A 22049-nucleotide genomic window follows, 5' to 3' on the forward strand; every position below is an offset into this window, starting at 1 on the left:
CATATTCTTAGTGTATCTCGCTCTTAAAGAGGTTCTTGAAAATATCAGGTTGGCAGAAGAGAATCCAAAGAGGTGTTTAGTTTTTTGTCGTTGTTGTTGTTGTTGTTGTTTTGATGTAACAAGAAATTATGGAAGTTAGTTCGGCCTTGGGCTGAAGAGGTTGGGTGACCCAGGCCAACTGGGGTGGTGTTTTCCCAGCCCTGGTCGTTTCACGGTCACCTTCCTGACTTATTCCTTGACAAGCACATGTTACCAAGGAGGTAGAGGGAGATTAGCCCAAGTAGAGATGAGAGCTTCTGCACAAAGCCTTGATATGGGAATGTTTCTCCCCGTGTAACTCCGTGTTGTTGATGCCTCACCCGAGGACCACAGACATCCCGCAAGCACACGTCCCAGCGTCAGACAGACACCAGGGGCGGGGGCATCTTTCTGCCTGATCAGAAGTCTGGCAGGCGATCCGGAATTTTACTCGTGGCTCTTCCAGAATTATTAGCACACCAACCGTGGAAGAGAGCTCGGCAGTGTCTTACGAAGCTAAACGTGGTCTTTACCGAACGATCCAGCCGTCATGCTCCTGAGTATTTACCCAAATGAAGTGAAAACTTATGTCCACACGGAAACCTGCACAAGTGTTTATAGCAGCTTTGGTCATAATTGTCAAGTCTTGGAAGCCACCGAGATGTCCTTCAGTAGGTGAGTGAACAAATAAGCTGCGATACGTCTAGACAATGGAGTTATCATTCAACACTAGAAAGAAATGAGGTCTCAAGCCGTGGAGGAAACCTCGGTGCGCACGACTAAGTGAAAGAAGGCCGTCTGAAAACACTGCACGCTGTAAGGGCCCGAGTGTGGACGTCCTGGAAGAGGCAAAACTAGGAGGACAATAAAGCACATTGGTAATAGCTGGGGCTGGGGGAGGGCCATGTGGGCGGAGCGTTTGAGGGCAGTGAAACTATTCCGTACAGTAACAGTACAGTGGTGGGTACGTGTCATGATACATTTTCAAAAACCCATAGAATGTACAGCACCAGCAGTGAACCCTGATGTAAACCCTGGGCTTTGGGTGGTAACGATGTATCCATGCAGGTTCAGCGATTGTAACTAAGGTACTGCCTCGGTGTGTTGAACTTGGTGGGGGCGGGGTATATGGGAACTCCGCAGATTCCTCTCAGTTTTGCTCTGAACCTAAAACTTCTCTTTAAAGCAGTTTATGAATTAAAAAAAGAAGAAGAAGAAGAAGAAGAAATGCAGCCTGGGTGGCCTTTCCCTTCCAAACAAAGGTCCAGGATAGGACTGGGAACGGGGACTGAACTCACCAGGCTTTGAAAGCTCTGCGTTTGCATCCCCTCCTCCCCTCCTCCTCGCTCTCGCTCTCGTTTTCCTTCCTTGCTTCCTTCCTTTTCTCTTCTGTGTTACTTGCTATTTGAAGCCAGGGTCAGTAGTTGCAAACCCTCTTTGTGCCACGTGATCCCCTTCAGGTCCTCGGGGAGCAGAACATACACTGTCCTGCTCTCTGCCTTCCGGCCCCGGGTGTGAAGGAGGCAGCGGGGTGGTTACTGTAACGGGACCTTAAGGCGCCTGTGTTGCCTTTAGAGGCGTCGTTTTCTGTTCGCCCCAGTCCCGGCCACCGTGTTCATCTCAACGGGAAATGCGCAGTGCAGACTCCAAACCTTCCGTTCTCGTCTTGTACCAGACTTCCTTCCTACTTATTACGCGTCTTGTCCAGAGCGTTCACGTATCGCAGGTATTTCCCGTGTGATGAACTAAGATCCTCGAGGTGTAAGGTATCACGTTTTAGTGTATTTATCCATTTTCGTGTCACCCTCGCAGGGTGCCCGGCCCCAAGAGACGCACGATTAGCCCAAACAGTGGCAGTGAGGGAAGGGGTGGGGGAGGGTGTGTTAATACCACAGGGAAGAGAAACCGGAAGTTTTGCTGCTCTGATCAAAATTAATTCAGTTGCATGAGAGGGGGATTTTTTAATCTGTTTTATTCACTCTGTGCCTCGTGCCTGGAACAGCGTCCGGCACACGGACAGATGATATTTGCTGAGAGAATGAACAGAAGGTTCATCGTTGACAGAATTCCCAGGTGCTGACGATCGTTTCAGAGCATTTAATACATGTGATTAATCCAGCCTCTCATTCAACATGTTTCCTTCGTCTTCCTGTGGGCCTGGGTTAGCTCATTGCCTTGAGTCCCTTTCACCTGCCTGCCGTGCCCGGGGCCTTCCTGCTCCTGCCGTGAGACCCTGTGGAGTTACGCATATTCAACTCACCTGCAATAAACACACGTTTCTATACACACCACGTACTTGCCAGTATGTGGGGTGCTGGGGTTCCAGTGTCACAGATGAGGAAACGGAAGCACAGAGAGGCTAAGCGCCTTGCCCAAGGTCACACAGCTCCTGCGTGGCCGAGCTGGGCTCCGGCAGTCAGGTTCGGCGCTTTCTGGCCGCACTCTGCTTCCTGCAGTGCTCTGGGCTGGTGGGCGCTGCCCCAAACTGGTTTGACTGGGAGCACCTTGGCTGAGCGTTGGGGATGCCTCGTCCATACCCCGCCCCCGGTGTGCTTCCTGTGCACCACGCTCTGGTCCAAGCCTGGCGCTGCAGGAGGTGGACGCAGCTGGGAGACCGTGCCGCCCACCCAGCGACCTTCCAGCAAGCCTCTCGGCTTCCTTCTCAGAACCCTGAGGATGGTTTTCCAGACCGTCTCGAAGGCCCGTGCAGCCTTAGCAGTCCAGCAGTCTGACGAGCACTTTGCATTTGCACTCGAGGTCGGTGGTGTCCGCGGAGCAGGCTTGCACCAGATCCGCTGGCTTCTCCAGCCTGACCTTAGGGAGAGTCTGCTGTGCGGGGTGCTCAGGAGGGCGGCCCGGCCCCTACGGGGAGAGCCTGGGGTCGAGTGGGGGCAGATAAGCAACCTCAGTGTAACTGACGTGGCAGAGGCGTCGGGATCTGCGTGGCCCTGGGCTGTGGGTCCTGGAGCAGGGAGCTGGGGAGACGCTGAGTGAGCTCAGGGCCCTGTAGCTGTCAGAACGGAACACCCAGAAAACACCCAGGCACGTCATCTTTCTTTCCAAATGGTACTATTTCAACAAGTCAGCATTTCCACCAGCTCCGTGAAGAAGGCCTCCAGTGTCCCATGTTCTAGCCTGGGGGATGTATGATGTTTTTCGAAACAACCATAAGTTTCCCATTCAAATGTTTTTATCGTTGATAAAAGGAGGAAGTAATAGGCTTTGTTTCCCTGAGACAGTCAGAGGACTTGAGCGCGTTTTATGAGTAGAGGCCAGCGTTCCTTTGTGCTGCAGCCTGGCAAGGGCGGCCGACAGGCGGGCCGTTTACTCTAGCGTGGGCACGGGGGCTCGGCCAGGACACACGCTGGGACGGTGAGGAGCAGAGTCCAGGAAAGCGTGGCCAAGGGCGGGAGCGCGAGTCCCCGGAGCCCTTGAAGACGAGGCTTCGGGGCCACCTGCTGACTCAAGTGGGCATCGTAGCTATTTAGACCCTGTTAAGCATTTGAACCCTTCTTCCGCAAGAGTCACCCTACCTGGGCCGGTTCCCGCCCTAGCGTCTAGGGAGCCACGCTGACGCAAGAGCGTCAACCTTCAGTTGAGAAAAGTGGTCCAGATCGTGGAGGCCAAGGCCAGACGTCCAGGGCTCGAATGCCAGCTTTGCCACCTCTGGCTGTGGAGCCTTGGGCAGGCTGCTTAACCTCCCTGTACTTCATTTCCTCATGTCTGAAATCGGACGCTCCTACCGCCAGGGTGTCGTGAGGGCTCCAGGAGCTAAGAAAGAGAAAGACCCCGGGCCCTGGTGAAGCCTCACCACGCTGCCCCCCGAGTCCTCCAGGGAAGCTTCTGAAGCCCCGTCCGCTTCAGGAGGTCTTGGGGTGTGTAGCCCTGCAGAGGGGGGAGGGGTGGGGGGCCCTGGAGCCACGTCCTTCCAGCTGCTGTGGGCCTTTGGCTTCATAAGAGGCGAGAAGCCGCCCCCCACCCTCTGCCCAGGTCCTGTTCCCAGGCTGGAAGGAGACCACTCACACCCCGCTGTACAAGACAGGCAGCCACTTGTAGCGTCCTGACAGCCCTCAGGCACCTGGCTCAGGGAATCATAACCATGAAGATCGCGGTAACAAGTAGCAGTGAACCTGGATGACAGCGGCCCCGGGTTCTGCCTCTGGCTTCCCTGTGCCGCAGGGAAGGCTGCCGCCAGCCCCTCCCGCCTCTCCTTTTGTGAGTTTCTCTGCGGTGGGAACCATGTCACCGGGGCAGCCCCTCGCCGGGGGGCTGCAGGGGGACAGGCATCGCCCGGGCTTGGCTGCCAGCTTCCAAGTGCCAGAGACACCTGCTCCCGTGTCCGTTGGGGACAGACCCAAGACAGCCTCCCGTCCGTTCTGTGGCCCCTGAGCTGCGTCCGCAGCCCAAAGCTGGCCCCCTAGGCCAACAGGAGCCGGTAGAGCTCAGTCTAGACCAGCCCTGAGCAGTAGAAGTAAACGCAAGCCCCAACTACATGTAAGCAGCCACGTTTTCTTAAAAACTTAGAAAAGAAACGGGTGAAATTAATATCTGATTTAACCCGGTATATCCAAAATGAAAAATTAGCCATGAGATATTCTGCATTTGGGGCACTAAGTCCTCCGAATCGGATGTGTATTTTACACCCAAAGCATTTCATGCCCGTTTGCGCTGGCCGCGTGTCAGAGGCTCATAGCCGCGCGTGGCTCAGTGGCTCCCGCGTGGGACAGTGCAGGCCTACACAGCTCACAGGGGACAGTGTCACCAGCACCCTAAATCCTGTGCTTCTAAGTGTTCAGATCTTCAGTGGGGCGCTCTCCTCAACACTGCTTCCCCTTTGCGGTGAGGTTTGGGGTAATTTGGAGGTGTTTGTTACTAGCAGCCGATCGTCGAGGGAAGTACGCTTCGTGCTGAATGTGCGTTTGCAGCGGTGGGCTTGCCCCCATCTCTCGTAGCTTAGATCTTTGAACCGTCTCACTTCATCCAGGGCGTGAGCCAGGGGTGACAGACTGTGAACGTCTCCAGGAGAAGATGCTCCAGCTAAATCCTAACCCCCGTCCTCTTATTAACCGTTAAAGGCGAAACCTTGTAAGCTCAGTGCAGGGTGAGCTGGCCGGCTCCAGGGGCTGAGCAGTGCCGTCGCCCAGAAAACAAGCCATTGGCGCTGAGCCTCCTGCTGTCCTAAGCCTTGGAGGAAGCGCCAGGTGTCATCAGCACAAGTCAGAAGAGCTTAACGGACCCTGAGAAGCAAGTTGGACCAAAGCTGACAGAGTCAAAACAAACGAAGGAACAAAAGCTTCCCCTGGGCCTGGCCGTCCGGGTGCGTGAGTCATGCTGACCAGGATCGGGGCTTCCACACCCCTGACTGCTGCCACTTCTCCAGGCGGGTGGCATCTTCCAGCACCCGAGCAGAGGGGCCTGGCTGGTGAGACTGCTCACGTATGTGTAGAAACAGAGCCTGGAATAAAGCGTGGTCCCCCTCATCCAGCCCCCACTGCTCTCCAGCCTCGTAATTCGCACAGCAGTGTGAGGCCTCATCTCAGCCTGTGTTCAGAACAAGCGGAAACTAAGATAGGTGAACAGCAGAGTTTTACTGTAGAGCACAGAGACCTATATGCAATATCCTGTAATAAGCTATAACGGAAAAGAATTTTTTTAAAAAGAATATAGATACATACATGTATATATGTATAACCGAATCACTTTGCTGTACACCTGAAACTAACACGATACTGTAAATCAACTCTACTCCAATATAAAAAATTAAAAAAAAACCACTAAAACACTGATTAATGAGAACAGATTGCAGGGCCTGGTTTTAATACAGTTACAAGAACAAATTTTACTCAAGTGCTTTTGAAATATAGTTACGACAACTGAAGTGATGATTTCAAATCTCATTGAACTAATTCTCAAAGCCCTTTGATTCATAATTTATTAATCCCAGTGCGAGTGATTCCATGTATTTGAAAGCCATAAAGTGCAGTTTTATAATTTTTTTTTTTTTTTTGGCTGTGTTGGGTCTTCGTTTCTCTGCGAGGGCTTTCTCTAGTTGCAGCGAGTGGGGACCACTCTTCATCGCGGTGCGCGGGCCTCTCACGGTTGCGGAGCACAGGCTCCGGACGCGCAGGCTCAGCGGCCATGGCTCACGGACCCAGTTGTTCCGCGGCATGTGGGATCTTCCCGGACCGGGGCACGAACCCGTGTCCCCTGTATTGGCAGGCGGATTCTCAGCCACTGCGCCACCAGGGAATCCCCATAAACTGTAGTTTTAAAACATGCCTGTCAATTTTCAGAGCACCGCTTGTTACCTGATTGGCTTCGGGCGAGTTCCATAAGCTTCTTGCATCTCGGTTCTGTCCCTAAAAACTGAGAAGAGGAATTTCTGGCTCACTGGGTTGCACACAGTGTGTGCAGAGTTATCTGAACACAGTAGGTGCTTGGTGGGTGTGTCTTTCCTCTCCCAAAGAGGATTTCTGTTGTTCTTCTACTTGTTCCAGTCAGGCTTTGAGGCAGTCATTTCCCGTCTGGGGACCGGTGTGGCCGCCACCATTTCATGTCATTAGGGAATAAATTAGAGGCCCATTTTCGTAGGGTATTTTGTGCTTTTTATGTTTTCAGGAAAGAACAAAGGTAGTCTTCAAAAGGAATTAAGGCCTCTTTGTAGGTTCCTTTGGTTACCATTTTCTTGTCAAGGAAACGAGCTATAAAGCTGCCAGATGGAAACACGCGCCCCCTTGGTCCTGCCCACACCGGGGTACGTCAGAGGAGTGTGCATTGCTCGTGCCACGGGGAGAAATACTCGGAACACGTTAAAGGAATGAGAGTGGGCAGACACACAGGAGGTTAGCTGATGTCCCAGGACGTTTAATGAGACATAGGGGCCGTTTGGAAGATACCCTAGAACACCCCAAAGTCCAGTTTTTCTGCAGAATGGCAGGTGATTGTGCTGAGCACCTGTTCGTTACATCCTCGCCCCGAATTCCGGGGCAGATCCTCGGATCTGGAAAGTGGGTGCCTTTGGCACACGGCCTACCTGGGACGCAGCCGCTGCGTTGTGATAAGTCACGCCTCTCGGAAATCTGAGTCAGTATCACCCCCTTCCACGGGGGGCGGTGGGGGGAAGGTGCAGAGCCCCCGTAGCACGTCTGAGAGTCTCAGAGGGGCAAGGTCCCGGGGCCCATCCCCAGCTGCAGACAGCTCGTTTCATCGATTCCTCCCCCGACCCTGATTTTACTGACGTATCTAAACCAAATCTAAGATACCCTGGGTCATTTCACCCCTAAATACTTCATCTCTCACGCACGTCACCCCTGCATACGCTCCCCTCTAACTGAAAAGGACCCTTCGTAACTAATCATCGGACCGTTTATCCCACATGACGATATTAGCAACGATTCCCACAGCGTCATCTAATTCAAGACCGTATTTTAATTTTCCCAATTTCTTTCTACGTTGGGGTGGTTTGAATCAAGATTCAGACAAGGTCCAAATCTTACACTTGATTACTGCGTTTTTTTGTCTCTTTCAAAAACATTTCAAAACATCAGTCCTTCAGCAGATGCCCTTGGGCGGGTTGTGCAGCCCAAGGAAACCAGCATGTTTCCTTTAGTCTTTCGTCCTCCTCACATCATCTTTCAGCAAAATTCTGTGACATAGTTTGATTGTCTTATTTATCAGACCTTTGCTCTGAATGACCTCGGGCTTTTTCCACAAATGAAATCCACCTCAGTGCCCAAATCATTTTCACCCAAGAAGATCAGTAAATCTACCTTCCAGCAGTGCCGTGGCATCTCCCGGTGGATTCAGAAGAGAAATTCCAAAATCATGGGGCGAGAGTTCTCTGTGTGTCTGATTCGAAGGGTCCCCTTCAAAACCCAGCGACAAATGTTACCATCACCTCATTTGCATGAACGGAGTGTGTAAATGACTACACGCTTGACTTCCCTGTTCCAACACAGGCTTTCTGATTGGCCACTAAATGTAGTTGATGTGTTTGTTTTCACACAGATAATCGCTTATCAGCCGTATGGGAAATCCGTGGACTGGTGGGCCTACGGCGTCCTGTTATATGAAATGCTGGCCGGGCAGGTAATGTTTCCCTGTGTTTTCATGCTTGTGTGTCGCCACGTAACATGAAGGCTCAGCTCTGTGGGGACCACGATAGCAGGACCTGGCCGTGTGGAATGGCCGGTGCTGGTCTGACTCCCCTGATCCTGGTGAAAGAGGGAGAAATTGTACAGAAATGATCTTCTAGTCCTAAAAACCCAAATTGAAAGCTACACCCTGGAGTGTGGACCATACAGCTTTTGCATCACCCGCCAAAGGTCCCTGCACCTTGAGGACAGTGGTGGCCTTTTGTTTTCGGTGTCTCAGCCCTTGGGTGGGATTGGCCTTCACCGCACGTTTCTCTGCAGAAATCACCCCGGCCGCTCCCGGCTGTAGAGCCGGTATTATTGTAAAGGAAGAAGTTAGTTAAACTGGAAGGAGTGTTTTAATAGCCTCTCCCGTCTGCCCTTCTCTCTCCTTGGGCAATTCATTGTAATTTTCACAAAAGCCCAGCGAGGCTGAACTTCCGGTTAAGAAAAGGCAGATTAGGTTTCCCTTGGCTGTGTGACGTGTCAGGTGACCAAGGGCATCGCTGCCTAATGGGGCACTTTCTAAGGTGGTGGCCTTAGTATCTGTGTTACTAGGGTAAGTCACACCCGCTGCTGTTGACAAACAGCTCCCACCCCCAAATCTCAGTGGATTAAGAATGACAGCGGTGCATTTCACACATTTCAGATCTCTGCCATTGTACCTACTAATGATTCTGTCGTGGGCAGCTTTTATTAACTCTCAGCCCTCAAGTGTGCCGGGGAGTGTGCCCTCCCTAGCCAAGAGCCTCTGTAAGAGAGGATGCAGAGAAACACCCACATCGAGTAGCAGAGCTGCCCCCAAAGAAATCTTTGTTCCTGGGGAGAAGTCACCCTTTCTGACATGTTACATCCATTGACTCATTTATTATTCATTCAGTGCGTACTTACTGAATGTGCGTGGGAATGGCTGTGAGCAACACAGACAGAGACCCTTCCCTTCAGTAAGGTTACAGTCCAGAGAAAGACAGTAGACAGGCAGATACGGAAATGATGTGCGGGCCCCTCCTCGGCATCCTTGGGAACTGGTTCCAGGACTCCCACGGGTAAACCAGAGTCCTTGGAGGCTCAAGTCCCTTGTATAAATGGTGTGGGAATTGCGTGTAACCCAGGCACATCCGCCCGTGCACTTTACATCATCTTGCTATTACGCAGTATACCTAACACAGTATAAATGCTATGTACCTAGTTGTAATTGCAATATAAGTGTTATTTAAGTATCTGTTGGTATGTGGCAAATTCAAGTTTTGCTTTTTATTTATTTATTTTATATTTATTTTGGGCCACACCGCACAGCTTGTGGGATCTTAGTTCCCCGACCAGGGATCGATCCTGGGCCCTTGGCAGTGAAAGCGTGGAGTCCTAACCACTGGACCACCAGGGAATTCCCAAGTTTTGCTTTATAAACCGTTTTGGACTTTTATTTCATTTTTGATCTGCAGTTGGTGGACTGTAACAGTGATAAGCTAAGAAGAAAAGTAACAAAGCAGAAGGACGTAGAGTGTTGGGGGAGGGTTGAAGTTTTAGCTCGGAGCGCCAGGGAGGGCCTCACATAGAAGATAAAGTTAAGACCAGAAGGAAGTGAGAGGATGTCCACGTGCACATCCGGGGGGAAGAGCGTTCCAGACAGAGGGAACAGCCAGTGCAAAGGCCCTGGGGTGGGAGTGCACAGCTTTACACTTAAGGAACGGAGAGGAAGCCGCCCATGTGGCTGGAGTGGAGTGAGCTAGAGACGGAGTAGGAGGCTGAGATCAGAGAGGAAGAGAGGGCACCAGGCCCCGGGCCGTGGAGACCATCGCGAGACCATTGGCTTTCCCTCTGGGCTGGGAGACCCCCGTGGTCTCTCCTTTCTCTCTTTCGTTGTGTCTTACATCATATAGATACTAAAGTTGTCTTTTAAGTATTAAAAGATGAGGTTCCACCTATATTTGGTCTTTATTTCTCAATGATGTTGAGACTTGATATTTAAAAAGTGGTTTGTGTATTATTTATTTAGGTTTCTTCCATCAAGGAACCATTCTTCTTAAGGCTATATACTTCCGTGTGCAAACACAGAAAAGCCAGTTCCGTAGAACCATTGTCAGCGAGACAGCCGCTGGCAGAACACAGATCGCCTGCACCTTAAGTTAATTTCCCCTCCTTGGCATTTTGACAGTAAAATTTGACTGAATTGTTTGCCCCCGTGGGAGCTATCTGTTCGCAAAGGCGCAGAAAGCTGAGTTCCCCTCGAGACCCCACTCAAACGTTCTGACTCTGGAGTCCAGGAAACAAGCCCTGCTTTCATTCAGAGTCACGTGGAAATGGCGACACTCCTTAAATACGGCATTTGAAAAGCATCCCACGTTGGGATGCAGTGTCGTCGGGCCCAGCTGCGGGTCCTCTAACTCTCCACCGCGCCTGCCACAAACGGGGTTTTCATTTCAGAACCCCCTTCTTAAGTCCTGATGACTCCTCAGGGCAAATTTAAACATGTTCCTGGGCCGTGACTCAGCCCAGAAAGGATAATGAAGGCTCTGCTCAGATCACGCCCACAAGCTACAGGGAATGGATGTCCTTATTGAAAAGGGAGATTAATTATCAACTTGTTGATGGGGTTGAGGTCTCAGTGTATCCTCTGTAATCACAGAGGGCTGAAGTTGAGCAGGAAGAGAAGACAGTTTATCGCAGTTTTCTTCTCGTTTGCTTTATTTGCTGTCCGCAGGCAGGGGGGCAGTGGAGTGTAGAACACCCTGAGTCTTCCTGCAGCTCCTGGACCGCTTGACAAATAAGATTACGTTCGAGCATAAATCGTATTTACCCGGCCCGGTAACGAGCATCTTGCTGCTCAGAGCGTCTGGGCGTTCGTCACAAAGCACCCAGCCCTCTCCTCTTATGTGCCTTCCCGCCAGGGTCACTTATGCTTGGTCTCCATTCCTGGTGACTCGGTAACGAGTCCTTCATCCCAGAACTGCAGCCAGAATTGTCCCTGGGTACTCCCCCCCCACCCCGCATCAGTGATCTGTACATGACCATGGCAGGGCCCCCGTGACCACTGACTAGTCAGTGATTCCGGAACCATTCTGGGAAGCGTGAACCTCACCCCTCACTTGCCTATTTAAAATCCACAAATTACACATCACCAAGGAGAGCACTCCCCGTTCAGACATTTTTTTACACCAAGCCAGGCCTTTAGTTAGCAGGTAGCTTAGCTTGAAACAGTGAGTCCAGATCTGTAGAAATCTACAGATTCAGCTCCTGAAACAGTATATAGAGACGGCTACTTAAATTCTTCTTGTGTTTGCTGTGGGTCCAGGGATGTAACACAGGGATGGGGGAAAGAGGGAAGGGAAGCCATCCAAAATGGTCCTGTATGCGAGGACTGCACCGCACATCACCCCTGGGTCCCCAGGCTCCGTCGCTGGGGGGGAAGGTGCATGTGACTGTAATGCTCCACCGTTGACCGGCCTTCAGCACCCGGGCCTGAGAGCAAGCAGTGACCTGGGAGGGTGCTCCCGGGGTGACCTGGAGAGATTGACCGGGAACCATCGGAATGTTCACATCATCCCACACCTGGGAGTTATTCTTAGGAAGTCAGGGAGGAAACAGTGATGTGCACAGAGATGTTGGTAGAAGTGTCAGTTATTAGAAGACAACGCTGGAAGCAGGTATATATGTGCCCTGGACACACGAGTCCATCTCCGACGATGTGTCACCTCACGGCGTTAGCCTGACCGGGAGCACGGGTAGCTACAGAGAAACTGGGGGGGGGGGGCAACAGCCAGTGAAAAACAAGGAACTCCACACTATACGTCGTGATTTGAAAATAACTGCCTGTTTTGCAGGCGTCACGGAACAGGTGCTCAGGAGAAGTAGGTTGATGCTGTCAGGCAGAGAAGCGGTGGGATGGGCAGGGGGACCGGCCTCCGCGCTGGCCCTTGGCCAATACCAACATCGGCACCCCGCACCCTTCATTGGGCACTCACTGGGCACGAGACAAAATCTCAGACACTTTAGACTCACCAGGGAGCCCTGTTTTACAAATTGGAAAACTGCGAACGAAAGAGGTGGGTCACTGGCCCATGGACACCCAGCCAGGAGGCGGCAGGGCCCGCGTTCTGATCCAGAGCCACCTGGCTTTAAAGCTGTGAGCTGCCCCCGTGCTGCCGTGCCCCCCACTGTCCAGGTGGGGATTGCAAACGCGGTAGAAGAGGACAGAGAGGTGCCCAGGGGATGGCAAGCCCCCGTCACCGCCGCCGTGCCGGCGGCAGGCCCCCGACAGAGCAGAGGGCCCGGGTGTGGATTCCTGGGCCTGGGGAGAGCCCTCTATGCCCGTGTTCTGCGTCCCCTTCACCCCAGGTTCAGAACCCAAAGGCATCCGCCTTCTCCACCCTCGCGCACCTTCTGAACGCAAGGCCATCTGTAACCTCACTTGATCGTAGTGAGATTGTTTAACACGTAATTACAAGATTAATGGGTTAATTGTAACTTATTTGCAAATCCTTAAAAACATTACTCAAAAACACCTTCCCTGAAGAGTGTTTGGGGTTGCCCAGAGTGAGGCAAGGGACAGAGGAGAAAATGAAAAACACACCCGACCGCCAACCTAATGAAAGACAGCCCGCGAGGTCATCTAGCTAAGCCTGCAGCCTGCCGCGTGCATGTGGGAGAGGCCCGCTCTGTTTCCCGGTGCTGGGTTGGGTGTGCGGGCGCCGTGGCAAGGTGTGGAATCGCTCAGCCTAGGCGCCCCCTCCCCCTCTCTTCCGGCGCAGCCTCCGTTTGATGGCGAGGATGAAGACGAGCTGTTTCAGTCCATCATGGAGCACAACGTCTCGTACCCGAAGTCCTTGTCCAGGGAGGCCGTCTCCATCTGCAAAGGGGTAGGTAGGCTTGGGTTCCTTTGGTGGCCGTGGACAAGAGGGTCCACTGGGGAGATGCCATGCAGACGGTTCTAAGAGGCACTGTGGGGGGACCACATGCCCACGCCACTGGGTTTGCAGTTAACTCGTCACGCCTTTTTTTTTTGCGGTACGCGGGCCTCTCACTGCTGTGGCCTCTTCCGTTGCGGAGCACGGGCTCCGGACGCGCAGGCTCAGCGGCTATGGCTCACGGGCCCAGCTGCTCCGCGGCACGTGGGATCTTCCCGGACCGGGGCACGAACCCGCGTCCCCTGCATCGGCAGGCGGACTCTCAAGCACTGCGCCACCAGGGAAGCCCCAACTCGTCACCCTTCTTGTGACAGCACTGTTTTTTCCGAACCATGAGTCTCTGAGGGCATCTTGGTCCGGGCAGTAAATAGGCATGTGCTGCTTGTTATATAGCATCCTGTGTGATGCTGGCCTGTGATACTTCCGGCACACACGGTTTTTAGCAATTGCGTGCCCTTTTACGTATATGTGTTCTTAATGCACATAGAGAATGGCAGCTCCTGAAACAGTATATAGAGACGGCTACTTAAATTCTTCTTGTGTTTGCTGTGGGTCCAGATTGCTTCCCCGTTTCCTTATCACAGAAATCACTGTAGAAAGGCCCACTCGTGTCCCCATTGTGTGAGTTGGCGTCACTCAGAGCATCCTAAGACGTGGTCCAGGCATCCCTGCCGTCAGGGCTGGGGGCAGCGCAGCAATAGAGCGGGCGCTGGACCTGGCATTCCCTTTTCCCCTGGTTTTTGAGGGGGTCTTTCTGTTTCTCTTTTTTTCAGCTTTATTGAGGTGTAATTGACAAATAAAATGGTAATATATTTAAAGCACACACTGTGATGGTTTGATGTATGTGTACAGTGTGAAAGGACTCCCACAGTTGAGTTAATACATCCGTCACCTCACATCACCTTTGTTTTTTTGGTGAGACCGCTTCTGTCCTGCGGTCAACGGACTCAGTTGTACTATCCAGGACTGTCAACTGCAGTCACCAGGTTACCATGCTCCACGTGAGAGCTCTCTCTCCTCCCACTTTCTAGCTGATGACCAAACACCCCGGCAAGCGGCTGGGCTGCGGGCCCGAGGGAGAGCGGGACGTGCGGGAACACACCTTCTTCCGGAGGATCGACTGGGAGAAGCTGGAGAACAGGGAGGTCCAGCCGCCCTTCAAGCCCAAAGTGGTGAGTCGGGGCCGGGGCCGTTTCCCCAGCCCTGTTTCCCCCGATCCCGGGGGCTTTGTCGGCAGAGAGGGGGCTGCTGACCGCCGGCCTCTGCAGGCCCCAGCCTGGCCCTTGCGCGCGAGGTCTGAGCTGACCTTGAGCGTCAGGGGAGCCTGTGGCACCTGTGCCCCAAAGAGGGCAGCAGAGTCCCCCGGATGACGCGAGGACCGGGGCAGGTCGGCTGCGGGGCCCGGGCCTCGTGCGCCCCACGTGGCTGTCGTCCTTGCGCTGAGTCCTCGGCAGGACCCCTGTCCGCTGCAGCTCTCCTGGCTTGGCCTCGCCCGACGGGAGCCCTGCAGCATAACTGGGCCTCAGCTGGCCCCCGGCGGCCCGGGCGCGGTTCCCACGCTGGCCAGCCCTGCCGCGGGGGCTGTGTGCCCGCTGGCATCGCCGGCACTGCTGCCTTTGTTCAGACACGTCCTGTCTGACTCCTGGAGTCTCCCGTTTGTTTGGGGTTTGGGGTTTTTTTGCATTTATTTGGCAAACACTACGCCCCAGGCCCTCCCTGCTCTCAGTGCTTTACAAATTCGTTCATTTAGCCCTCACAGCGACCCTGTGAGGTAGCTACAGTTGTCCCCAGTTTACAGTTGAGAACCCTGCGGCACAGAGAGGCTGAGTCACTTGCTGGAGGACACACAGCGGGTGGTGGAACCAGGGTGCAGACTTCGGTGTTGTGGCCCGCGATCCTTTCCCCACTGCACAGTGGCTCGTCTTCACGTCTATGCCTCTGGAGATAAACCGAGTGTCTGTAAGACGTCTGCCCCCTCACTCACCCCACCTGCGGCCCTGCCGTGCCTCCCAGGCAGTCCCGCTTTGCCCCGCACCCCGTTCCTGAGGGCCGGGTGGATCCATGCCTTCCGGCTCCGCCCCGTCTCGGCCAGGATGGGGTGGGCTCCCGAGAGCACCGGGTAGCAGCTTTGTACCACAGTCGGCTTCAGAAGCACCCCCAGTGGTGACGCGGCCCAAATCTGTCTCGTCTGACAGGTGCCCGTGAGCTGGCTAAGGGGACCCTCCCGGGGCGCTAGGGCACCGGCTGGGCGGCTCAGGGCTTATTCTTAGAGCGGCAGCTTTCTCATCCAATGTGCTTATGTGGCCTCTCGTCCTGCTGGTGGCGAGCCCACGGATTTTATTTTTCCAAGATACTTTTAGCACAAACCGAAGAAAACCTAAAATGAATCGGGTCAGTTGACTTCCTCCTGAGTTGGCGTTTCAAGGAGGGGCCTTATGTCTCCTCTGCGCCGTCTTCTCTGCAGCCAGTTCTGGGCCCTGAGTCGGGAGGCTCTCCTAGGAGAGGATGCCGGCCCTCCAGGTTACAAAACCTGGTTTTAAGAGGGAGGAAGATGAAGACAGTGATAAATGGCGCTGCCGGCGTCTCAGAGGAATATTGTTAGGGATTTTCTATCTTCCCTTTCATATCTCTTTAGCCTTCTTAAGTTAAGTATGAAAGGTGTACAGTAGCAGCCTACACACAGCTTAGTTTCTGTACAGGAACAACGTAGAGACGCACGCTGACCCTGCTCTGCCTGTCGAGCAAAACGCAGCTACTTGTCAGTCACGTTGCAGAAGGAGGCTCCATGCAGCGAAGTCAACCGTGATTTATCCATCTTCCTTTTCTGCTTATTCCTGCCTCACTGGCAGAAGAAGTTGTGTCTTCTCATAGCTTCCCACCTATGGCAACGGTGGCCCTGAACTCAGATGAGGGGAAGCCAGAGGGTCCTTGGCTCCGACAGCCAAGAATGCACCGTTCCCCGTGGGCCACAGAACTCACTGGACCGCATGGTCACAGCCTGTGGCAGGCAGTTGAGCCGGGAGCTGGGTCTGGGGCGGGGAGTGTATTTATTTATTCCTGGAACGCTGCTGCTTGTCTGGTCATTGTTCAACCGAGTGCTGGTTAAATTTTTAAAAAAGAATAAACTGCGTCTGGCTGTGAAGAAACAGCCCCCGAACTCACAAACAGACGTGGAAATCATGGACCAAGGCCCTAAAACGGACGGATTCGTGCGAAGGGCCTGTCTGGTGAGAGCTCATCTGCTCGCAGTGAGACGGCCCAGGCAGAAACCCACGTTGTGCTGGGGAGTCTGGAGACAGAAAAGGAAGAAGCTGGGAGAAAATGCAGAAGGACAGGGGATGGGAGAGGCGGGAAGCGGAAACCACGGTGGGTGCGAGCGGCCACGGGAACAAGCAGCAGACTTTTTGTCCCAAAGCAGAAGAGCGTCAAGGGCATGGGGACAGGTTGGAGGGTTCTGGCCCCCAGAGAGTTCATCCCTACAGCAAGCCCCCTGCACGGCCGCAGAATGAGGCCCTTATCTCAGGAAGGGGCATCTCAGCGGTCTCCCGGGACACTGCGCTGGGGCGGCAAGACCACGTGCCAGGAGCAATAGTGGCCGTTCCCACCTGCAGGAAGCAGCGTACGGCACGCTGCCGTCGAGGCTGCCAGACACGTGGGGCTTGACACGGCAGCAGCAGAGGAGACCCGACGGCCTCTGAGTTACTCCGCGAGAGGGGTTCCCGGCTTTCTCGGGGGAAAGTGTAGTTCCCTCACCCAGAGCCAATTACAGAGTCAAAAGAGTTTCTGGATAAAACCCGGAGCTGCGTCCTCTCTGGCGGGCAGCGTTGTTGTTTAGAGAGAGATGCGGTGGCACCAGCCTGGCTTTCGCTGCTGAGAAACCCGTCAGGCAGGTGTTTCTGCCAGAGGCCCTTCCTCAGCGCGTGCAGCGAACCCGACGCTGAGAGCAGCTCTCCTCCTCTGAGCAGTGTTTGTAGCCCTGGCTGGCTACCGTGTCTGCCTGGGCGAAGTCTGCTCGGTGCGTTTGTAGCAAGTGCTGGGGAATCAGTTTCCCTGAGACTTATCGTATTAAGGACCGTTGGCCCCTGGCTCCCGCGAAATCAAGGCCTTGGTTACTGTGAACACCAGCAGCAGGTGCCCGCGGTTGTCGGGAGATCAGGCTTGCCTGTAAGCTTGGGAGTCTCATGTTTGTTTTAGTTTTTACGTTCGTTTTGGACCCTCCAGTGAAAGTTTTTGCAGCGTCACTGACTTCCCTCAGCTGAGCTACCGTGCCAATGGGCAGCCAGCGCTTCCCTGGGGGGTCGGGGCTCCCACGGTGCCCTGGCTCTGCTCGCCTTCCCGTCTCCCGGAAGCTGCAGCAGCGTGCTGGCAGACGTGGCCCGCCGTCCCGGTGCACGGCGCCACGCACTGGGTCCGCGAAGAGGCCCCAGCAGAGCGTCCCATCCACGGCAACACCAGGGGTGGGTCTGCAGCGCGGCGGCAGCCTGGGTTCTGTTCAAGGCCGCACGCGAAGGAGGGCGGGGGGAGGGGTGACAGTGTCAGGCGGGTGGGACCGTGGCCTTCCCCCCGAGGGGGCGAGTCTGGAGGCTCAGGGGTGCACCAGCTCCAAGAGGGAGTCGGGAGCCTGCCCTGCGGCCCCCCACGGTGGGAGAATCCGTGGCCCGTGTGCGACTGTGAAGGTGAAGATGATTTGCTAGGAAGCGGGCCCATCCTCGCGTGCTGGTTTCTTTGGAAAAACCGAAGCCAAAGCAAAAGCAGACGGCTGTGCTGTGATGCTCTCCTGGAGAGTGTTAGCAGCTCCGCAGCGTCCCTTCCTCCCTGTGGAACAAAAGCACAAGGCAAGCTGGTTTCAGTTTTCTCTTTAGTTGCCTCTCTGTGAAGGAGGAGGTCCCACGAAAGGACGATGGCCCAGCGTCCTGAGCACCCCCCGCAGAAGGAAAGCTCTTCCTGTTTGCTTTTCCTGAAACCATAGAAGGCCTGCATCTTACTCCCTGCAGGCCGCCCTCAGAGGCACACGCGAGCCCGAGATCCTGAGCCAGCGTCACTCTGAATTTTGTAGGCGTTTGTCCTGATTTATTATTCATGTGAATAAAATGCCCAAGAAGAGCCTTCACGTCTCCGTTCAGCCCACCCACGAGGAATAACAGTCTCCGCAAGCGTCGGCAGCAGAGAGGTAATTGGTGCTTCTCTTTCTGGATTCTATCCATTGGCACCAACGAGCAGAAGAGCTAGTTCACAGGCCGGCCAGAAGCGCCCCCTGTACTGAAATGGTTATTAGAAATTAATCTACGAAGTGAACACTGAGAAGTGTATCCAGGATTGGTGGGTGAGCAGAGCACTTTAGAAATAGGCATGTCTATCTCAGGTAGGCTTTCTTGGGAAATTGCTGCCGTTATTTTATCAAAAAGAGAAAAAGGAAGAGAAGGACTTTCCTCGGGTCTGCGGTGAGATGCACGGTCAGGTTCATTTTCCTGATGGCCTCAAAGCCCTTTTTCTCACAGGGTCATTAGTTTGTTTAGATAGTTTGATGATGGTTTGATTATCAAAGTTAATGCAGTATTCTCTTTAATATCTTTTATTTATTTTGAAATAATTATTAATTTCAGACTTGCGGAAGAGTTGCAAAGGCAGTGTAAAGAATTGCTGCATCTCCTTCACCCGCATTCCCTCAGTGCTACCATTTCAGCACATTCCCTGTGCCATTCTTCCTCTGCACCTCTGTGAGGGCGTGTAGGCAAGGACACACATGTACATATTTTCTTTTCTGAACCACTTGAAAGTAAGTTGCAGACTTACACCTAAATAATGCCTCTTTACACCTAAATAATTCCATGTGTATTTCCTAGAACTAAGGACATCCCATGGCACTGTATTCTTTTGATAATTGCTCTGAGAAGTTATTTGTACAGGGTAGCAGCTCTCCAGGTCACAGGAGAAGAAGACCCTGGAGTGGACGGCAGCCTCGGGTTCTCCCAGGTGGCAGGTGGGGTTCATCCTCTTGACCTTTCCGTGGAACCAAAGCAGTGATGCTAATTAAAATCAAGATTCTCAAGGCTCAGGGAGCTTCTCTGACAACATATGGACACTAACCAGCCTTGGGAGGCTAGAATCTGCCGTATTATGATGTGCTGAGGTGGGACTTAAGCCTTGGAACCCACGTAAGAGCACCTTCTCCTTGGTTAATTGGAGGCAGGATGTCTTCCTATTCCTTGGTAGTTATGCTCCCAGACGCTTTTCTGCTTGAGAGAGAAATGGGAAGAAAGGAGGCTTTTGAATAATTATCAACATGAATAAGGAGCGCTCTCGCAAGGCTCAGGGAGCTGCCGGCGGGGAGTCACGGGGAATGCAGGCCCTGCGGGCCTCTGGCCGAGGGAATGGACCAGTCCGGTACCCATGGTCCGGAGTGAAGGCGCCGTGATGCTGGGCATGACAACAGCCACTCTTGGAAAAGCGGCCTTGAGCGCCCTGAAGCTGGCCGTGCGTGTAAAGAAAGACCAGGCGGCGTGCGTGTTCTCGTTGCAGAGGGTACAGGCCACGGCAAGCCAGAACCTTTGCCCTCAACCACACGGGGCTCTCACCTGCAGGAACCTAACCATTTAGTGTGTCCGTCTTCAAAGCCGCCTCCAGGCCAGAAGTGGCCTTTCCTGAGAGGTGCTCTGAGGCGGCAGGTGAGGGGAGCCCTGTTTAATTTTGTCTGAGAAAATAGGGCCTGTCTCCAGGGAACGCTGGCAGGAGGTGAAAGAGGCCCCAGTCCCTTTTTAAAAAAATTATTGTTAAAATACAGTCTCCTTGCGGTGAAAGAGACGGTTAAGCAGTAGAGAAGGATATAAAATGAAAAGGCGGGGGGATCTCCCTCTCCCCAGGGACCACTCCCGCTGCCCACCTGACATTTCCGTAACCTTCCAGAAAGCTGTACGCGTGCATGAATCTATACACTTTGTCCCTACGTTGCTCACATGGGCGTGTGGCCTCCTTTGCGTGGGGCCCGCTCCTTTCCTTTTGTCCCCAGGCCGGGCACTGACTGTTTTCCAAATCCTCTCCTCTGCCCATTCTCCTTCTCCAGACTTTCTGCACCAAAATGCACTGGCTTCAGTGGGCGTCCAGGCCTTCGGTGAGCACATCTCCAGAACCTTGGGTGACGCAATGCGCAAACTAACCTCACTTCCTCCCATAACCCTTGGCGTGCGCTCCTGCTGTGCTGGCCCTGCACGGAGGCCCCCCGCCCAGCATGCTGATCTTAGGAAGGGCAGACCCCAGCTGCCGCCCGGCGGCCCAGCCCACTCGCTGGACGGTTCCCTGGTGTGGACGTGACCTCCCAGGAGGCGCCCGCTCCTTTCTGCCGCTGGTTTAACTACATGAAGAGTCAGGGATACGAGCCCACCGCTGGCCGTGTCCTCACCACCCCTCCACGGGGACCACGGCGCGGGGCTGAGGTCAGCTCCCCAGACCGGGGCTGGGGACGCGGGGACGGTTCCCCTAAGACGAGCCAGCTGCGTCTGGTCCTCGGCGCAGACGGTCCCCACCCTGCGAAGCTTCCTCTCTCCTTCGTCGCGCTGCTCACCTTTACTCTGGCTTTGTTCTGCACCCTCGTGCTCTCCCGGGGTCGGTTTGGCATTTGGCTCTGTAACGGCAGCGTGTTCGAGCTACTCACACTCACCCTAAGTCCCGCGCCGGTGACCATGAGGTTAATTTCTACGTCATCGAGACACCAAGGTGTAAGGCACAGGCTTGAGACCAGCACGTGTGTGGTGCATTCTGGGTGGCCTCTGCCAGGTAAGAGTCACAGCCGAGAGGCCCACAGCCCGGCTCAGGCTCCGCCCCTTCCCCACGGCCCCCCGCAAAGATGCAGAGGCTGTGAGCCGACCGACCGTGCGCCACGCGGGGCTCCGGGTGGGGAGCGGCGCATCCCAGATCCCACCCGGGGCTTTGCCACACGTCTGCCATCTCGCTTTCTCCTGGATTCATTTTACTCGTCGATGATTTTACCAAATGGGTGGGAGCGTCCAGAAAACAGAGGAGTGAAGTCCTGAATCCAGAGCTACGGCAGGAGATAGACTGTTAATAGTGTTCCACTCGTCCTTGGCCTGTAATCAGTGGCCGTCTCCACGCCGGGCACGTGTGCTGCGTGTGGCGTCGTAGGTCTGTATCAGGCCTGGTCATCTAGAAAGGGTCGCACACATGCCGTCCCTCTGACCTCACAACAGCCGTGGGAGGTGGGTGTTCGCATCCCCGTCTATCTTTACAGAGAGGCACGTGCGCTGCCCAAGCTGACCCCGGCTCCTGGCCTCTGGTTGGGTGCTTCATCCCCACCGTACCCCGGGTCTCCGCCTGGTGTCAAGTGCGTCACCGCGAACACGGAGGCCGTCCGGTCTCGGGGATGGCCAGAGGAGCTGTCCGGGCGCACATGCTGGCCCAGCCGTGCTCGGGCCACTTCCTCCGCCCTCCCCCCCGAATCTTTGTCCCAAGCAGTCGTGGGGACCTCACGTCCCGCGGGCATCCTGGCAGCTTCAGTTGGCGAAAGGTGTGGGTGGCCTCCGGAGCTGGGGCAGCGCACACACAGCCGTGGGGTTCTGCTCACAGCTAGCGAGTGCTGCCTTCACCTGCTGTGTCCTCAGGTGGCGGAGAGCCCCGAGGCCGTGGACACGCCAGCCTGCCTGGTGTCCCCCGCACCCTCCATTCGGTCCCCGGGCCGCTTCTGGCTGCCTCTCAGATCCAAGATGGCGCCCGAGAGCCATTTCCCGCCAAGCTGATGGCCCCGGTGAGACTGGCTCACAGGTGGCCGGGAGACTCTTCTCTACCGTAAAAGACAATAGCTGGTTAAAGCCATTGTTTGTCTTTTCCCCAGGGATCCAAAGGGCCCTGAGTTTAATTATCCCGTGCAGTGGGTGGTGGTGGCGCGGGTGGTGGTATGAGGACAGTTGCATTTCTTGCACAAACGTCTTGAAAGACAAGTAGTTCAAGATCTTCTCCAATTTGACCTAAAGGAGGCTATTTCTGC

General features: G+C 54.3%; 1 protein-coding gene across 2 annotated transcripts in view; it reads left to right on the forward strand.

Annotated features, from left to right (window-relative positions):
• The window catches only part of PRKCA (protein kinase C alpha), a 360631-nt gene that overhangs the window by 333551 nt on the left and 5031 nt on the right, over positions 1-22049 (forward strand). The window contains exons 14-17 of one of the 2 annotated variants that reach the window (XM_060135365.1): positions 8026-8106; positions 12899-13006; positions 14086-14226; positions 20115-20162. In XM_060135365.1, coding sequence (XP_059991348.1) covers positions 8026-8106; positions 12899-13006; positions 14086-14226; positions 20115-20162 — 378 coding nt within the window. The remainder of the gene's footprint in view (positions 1-8025; positions 8107-12898; positions 13007-14085; positions 14227-20114; positions 20163-22049) is intronic. The other variant, XM_060135366.1, reaches the window with a different exon arrangement.

The sequence above is a fragment of the Lagenorhynchus albirostris genome, chromosome 20 (genome assembly GCF_949774975.1).
Source record: "Lagenorhynchus albirostris chromosome 20, mLagAlb1.1, whole genome shotgun sequence".
NCBI classification, from domain to species: Eukaryota; Metazoa; Chordata; class Mammalia; order Artiodactyla; family Delphinidae; genus Lagenorhynchus; species Lagenorhynchus albirostris.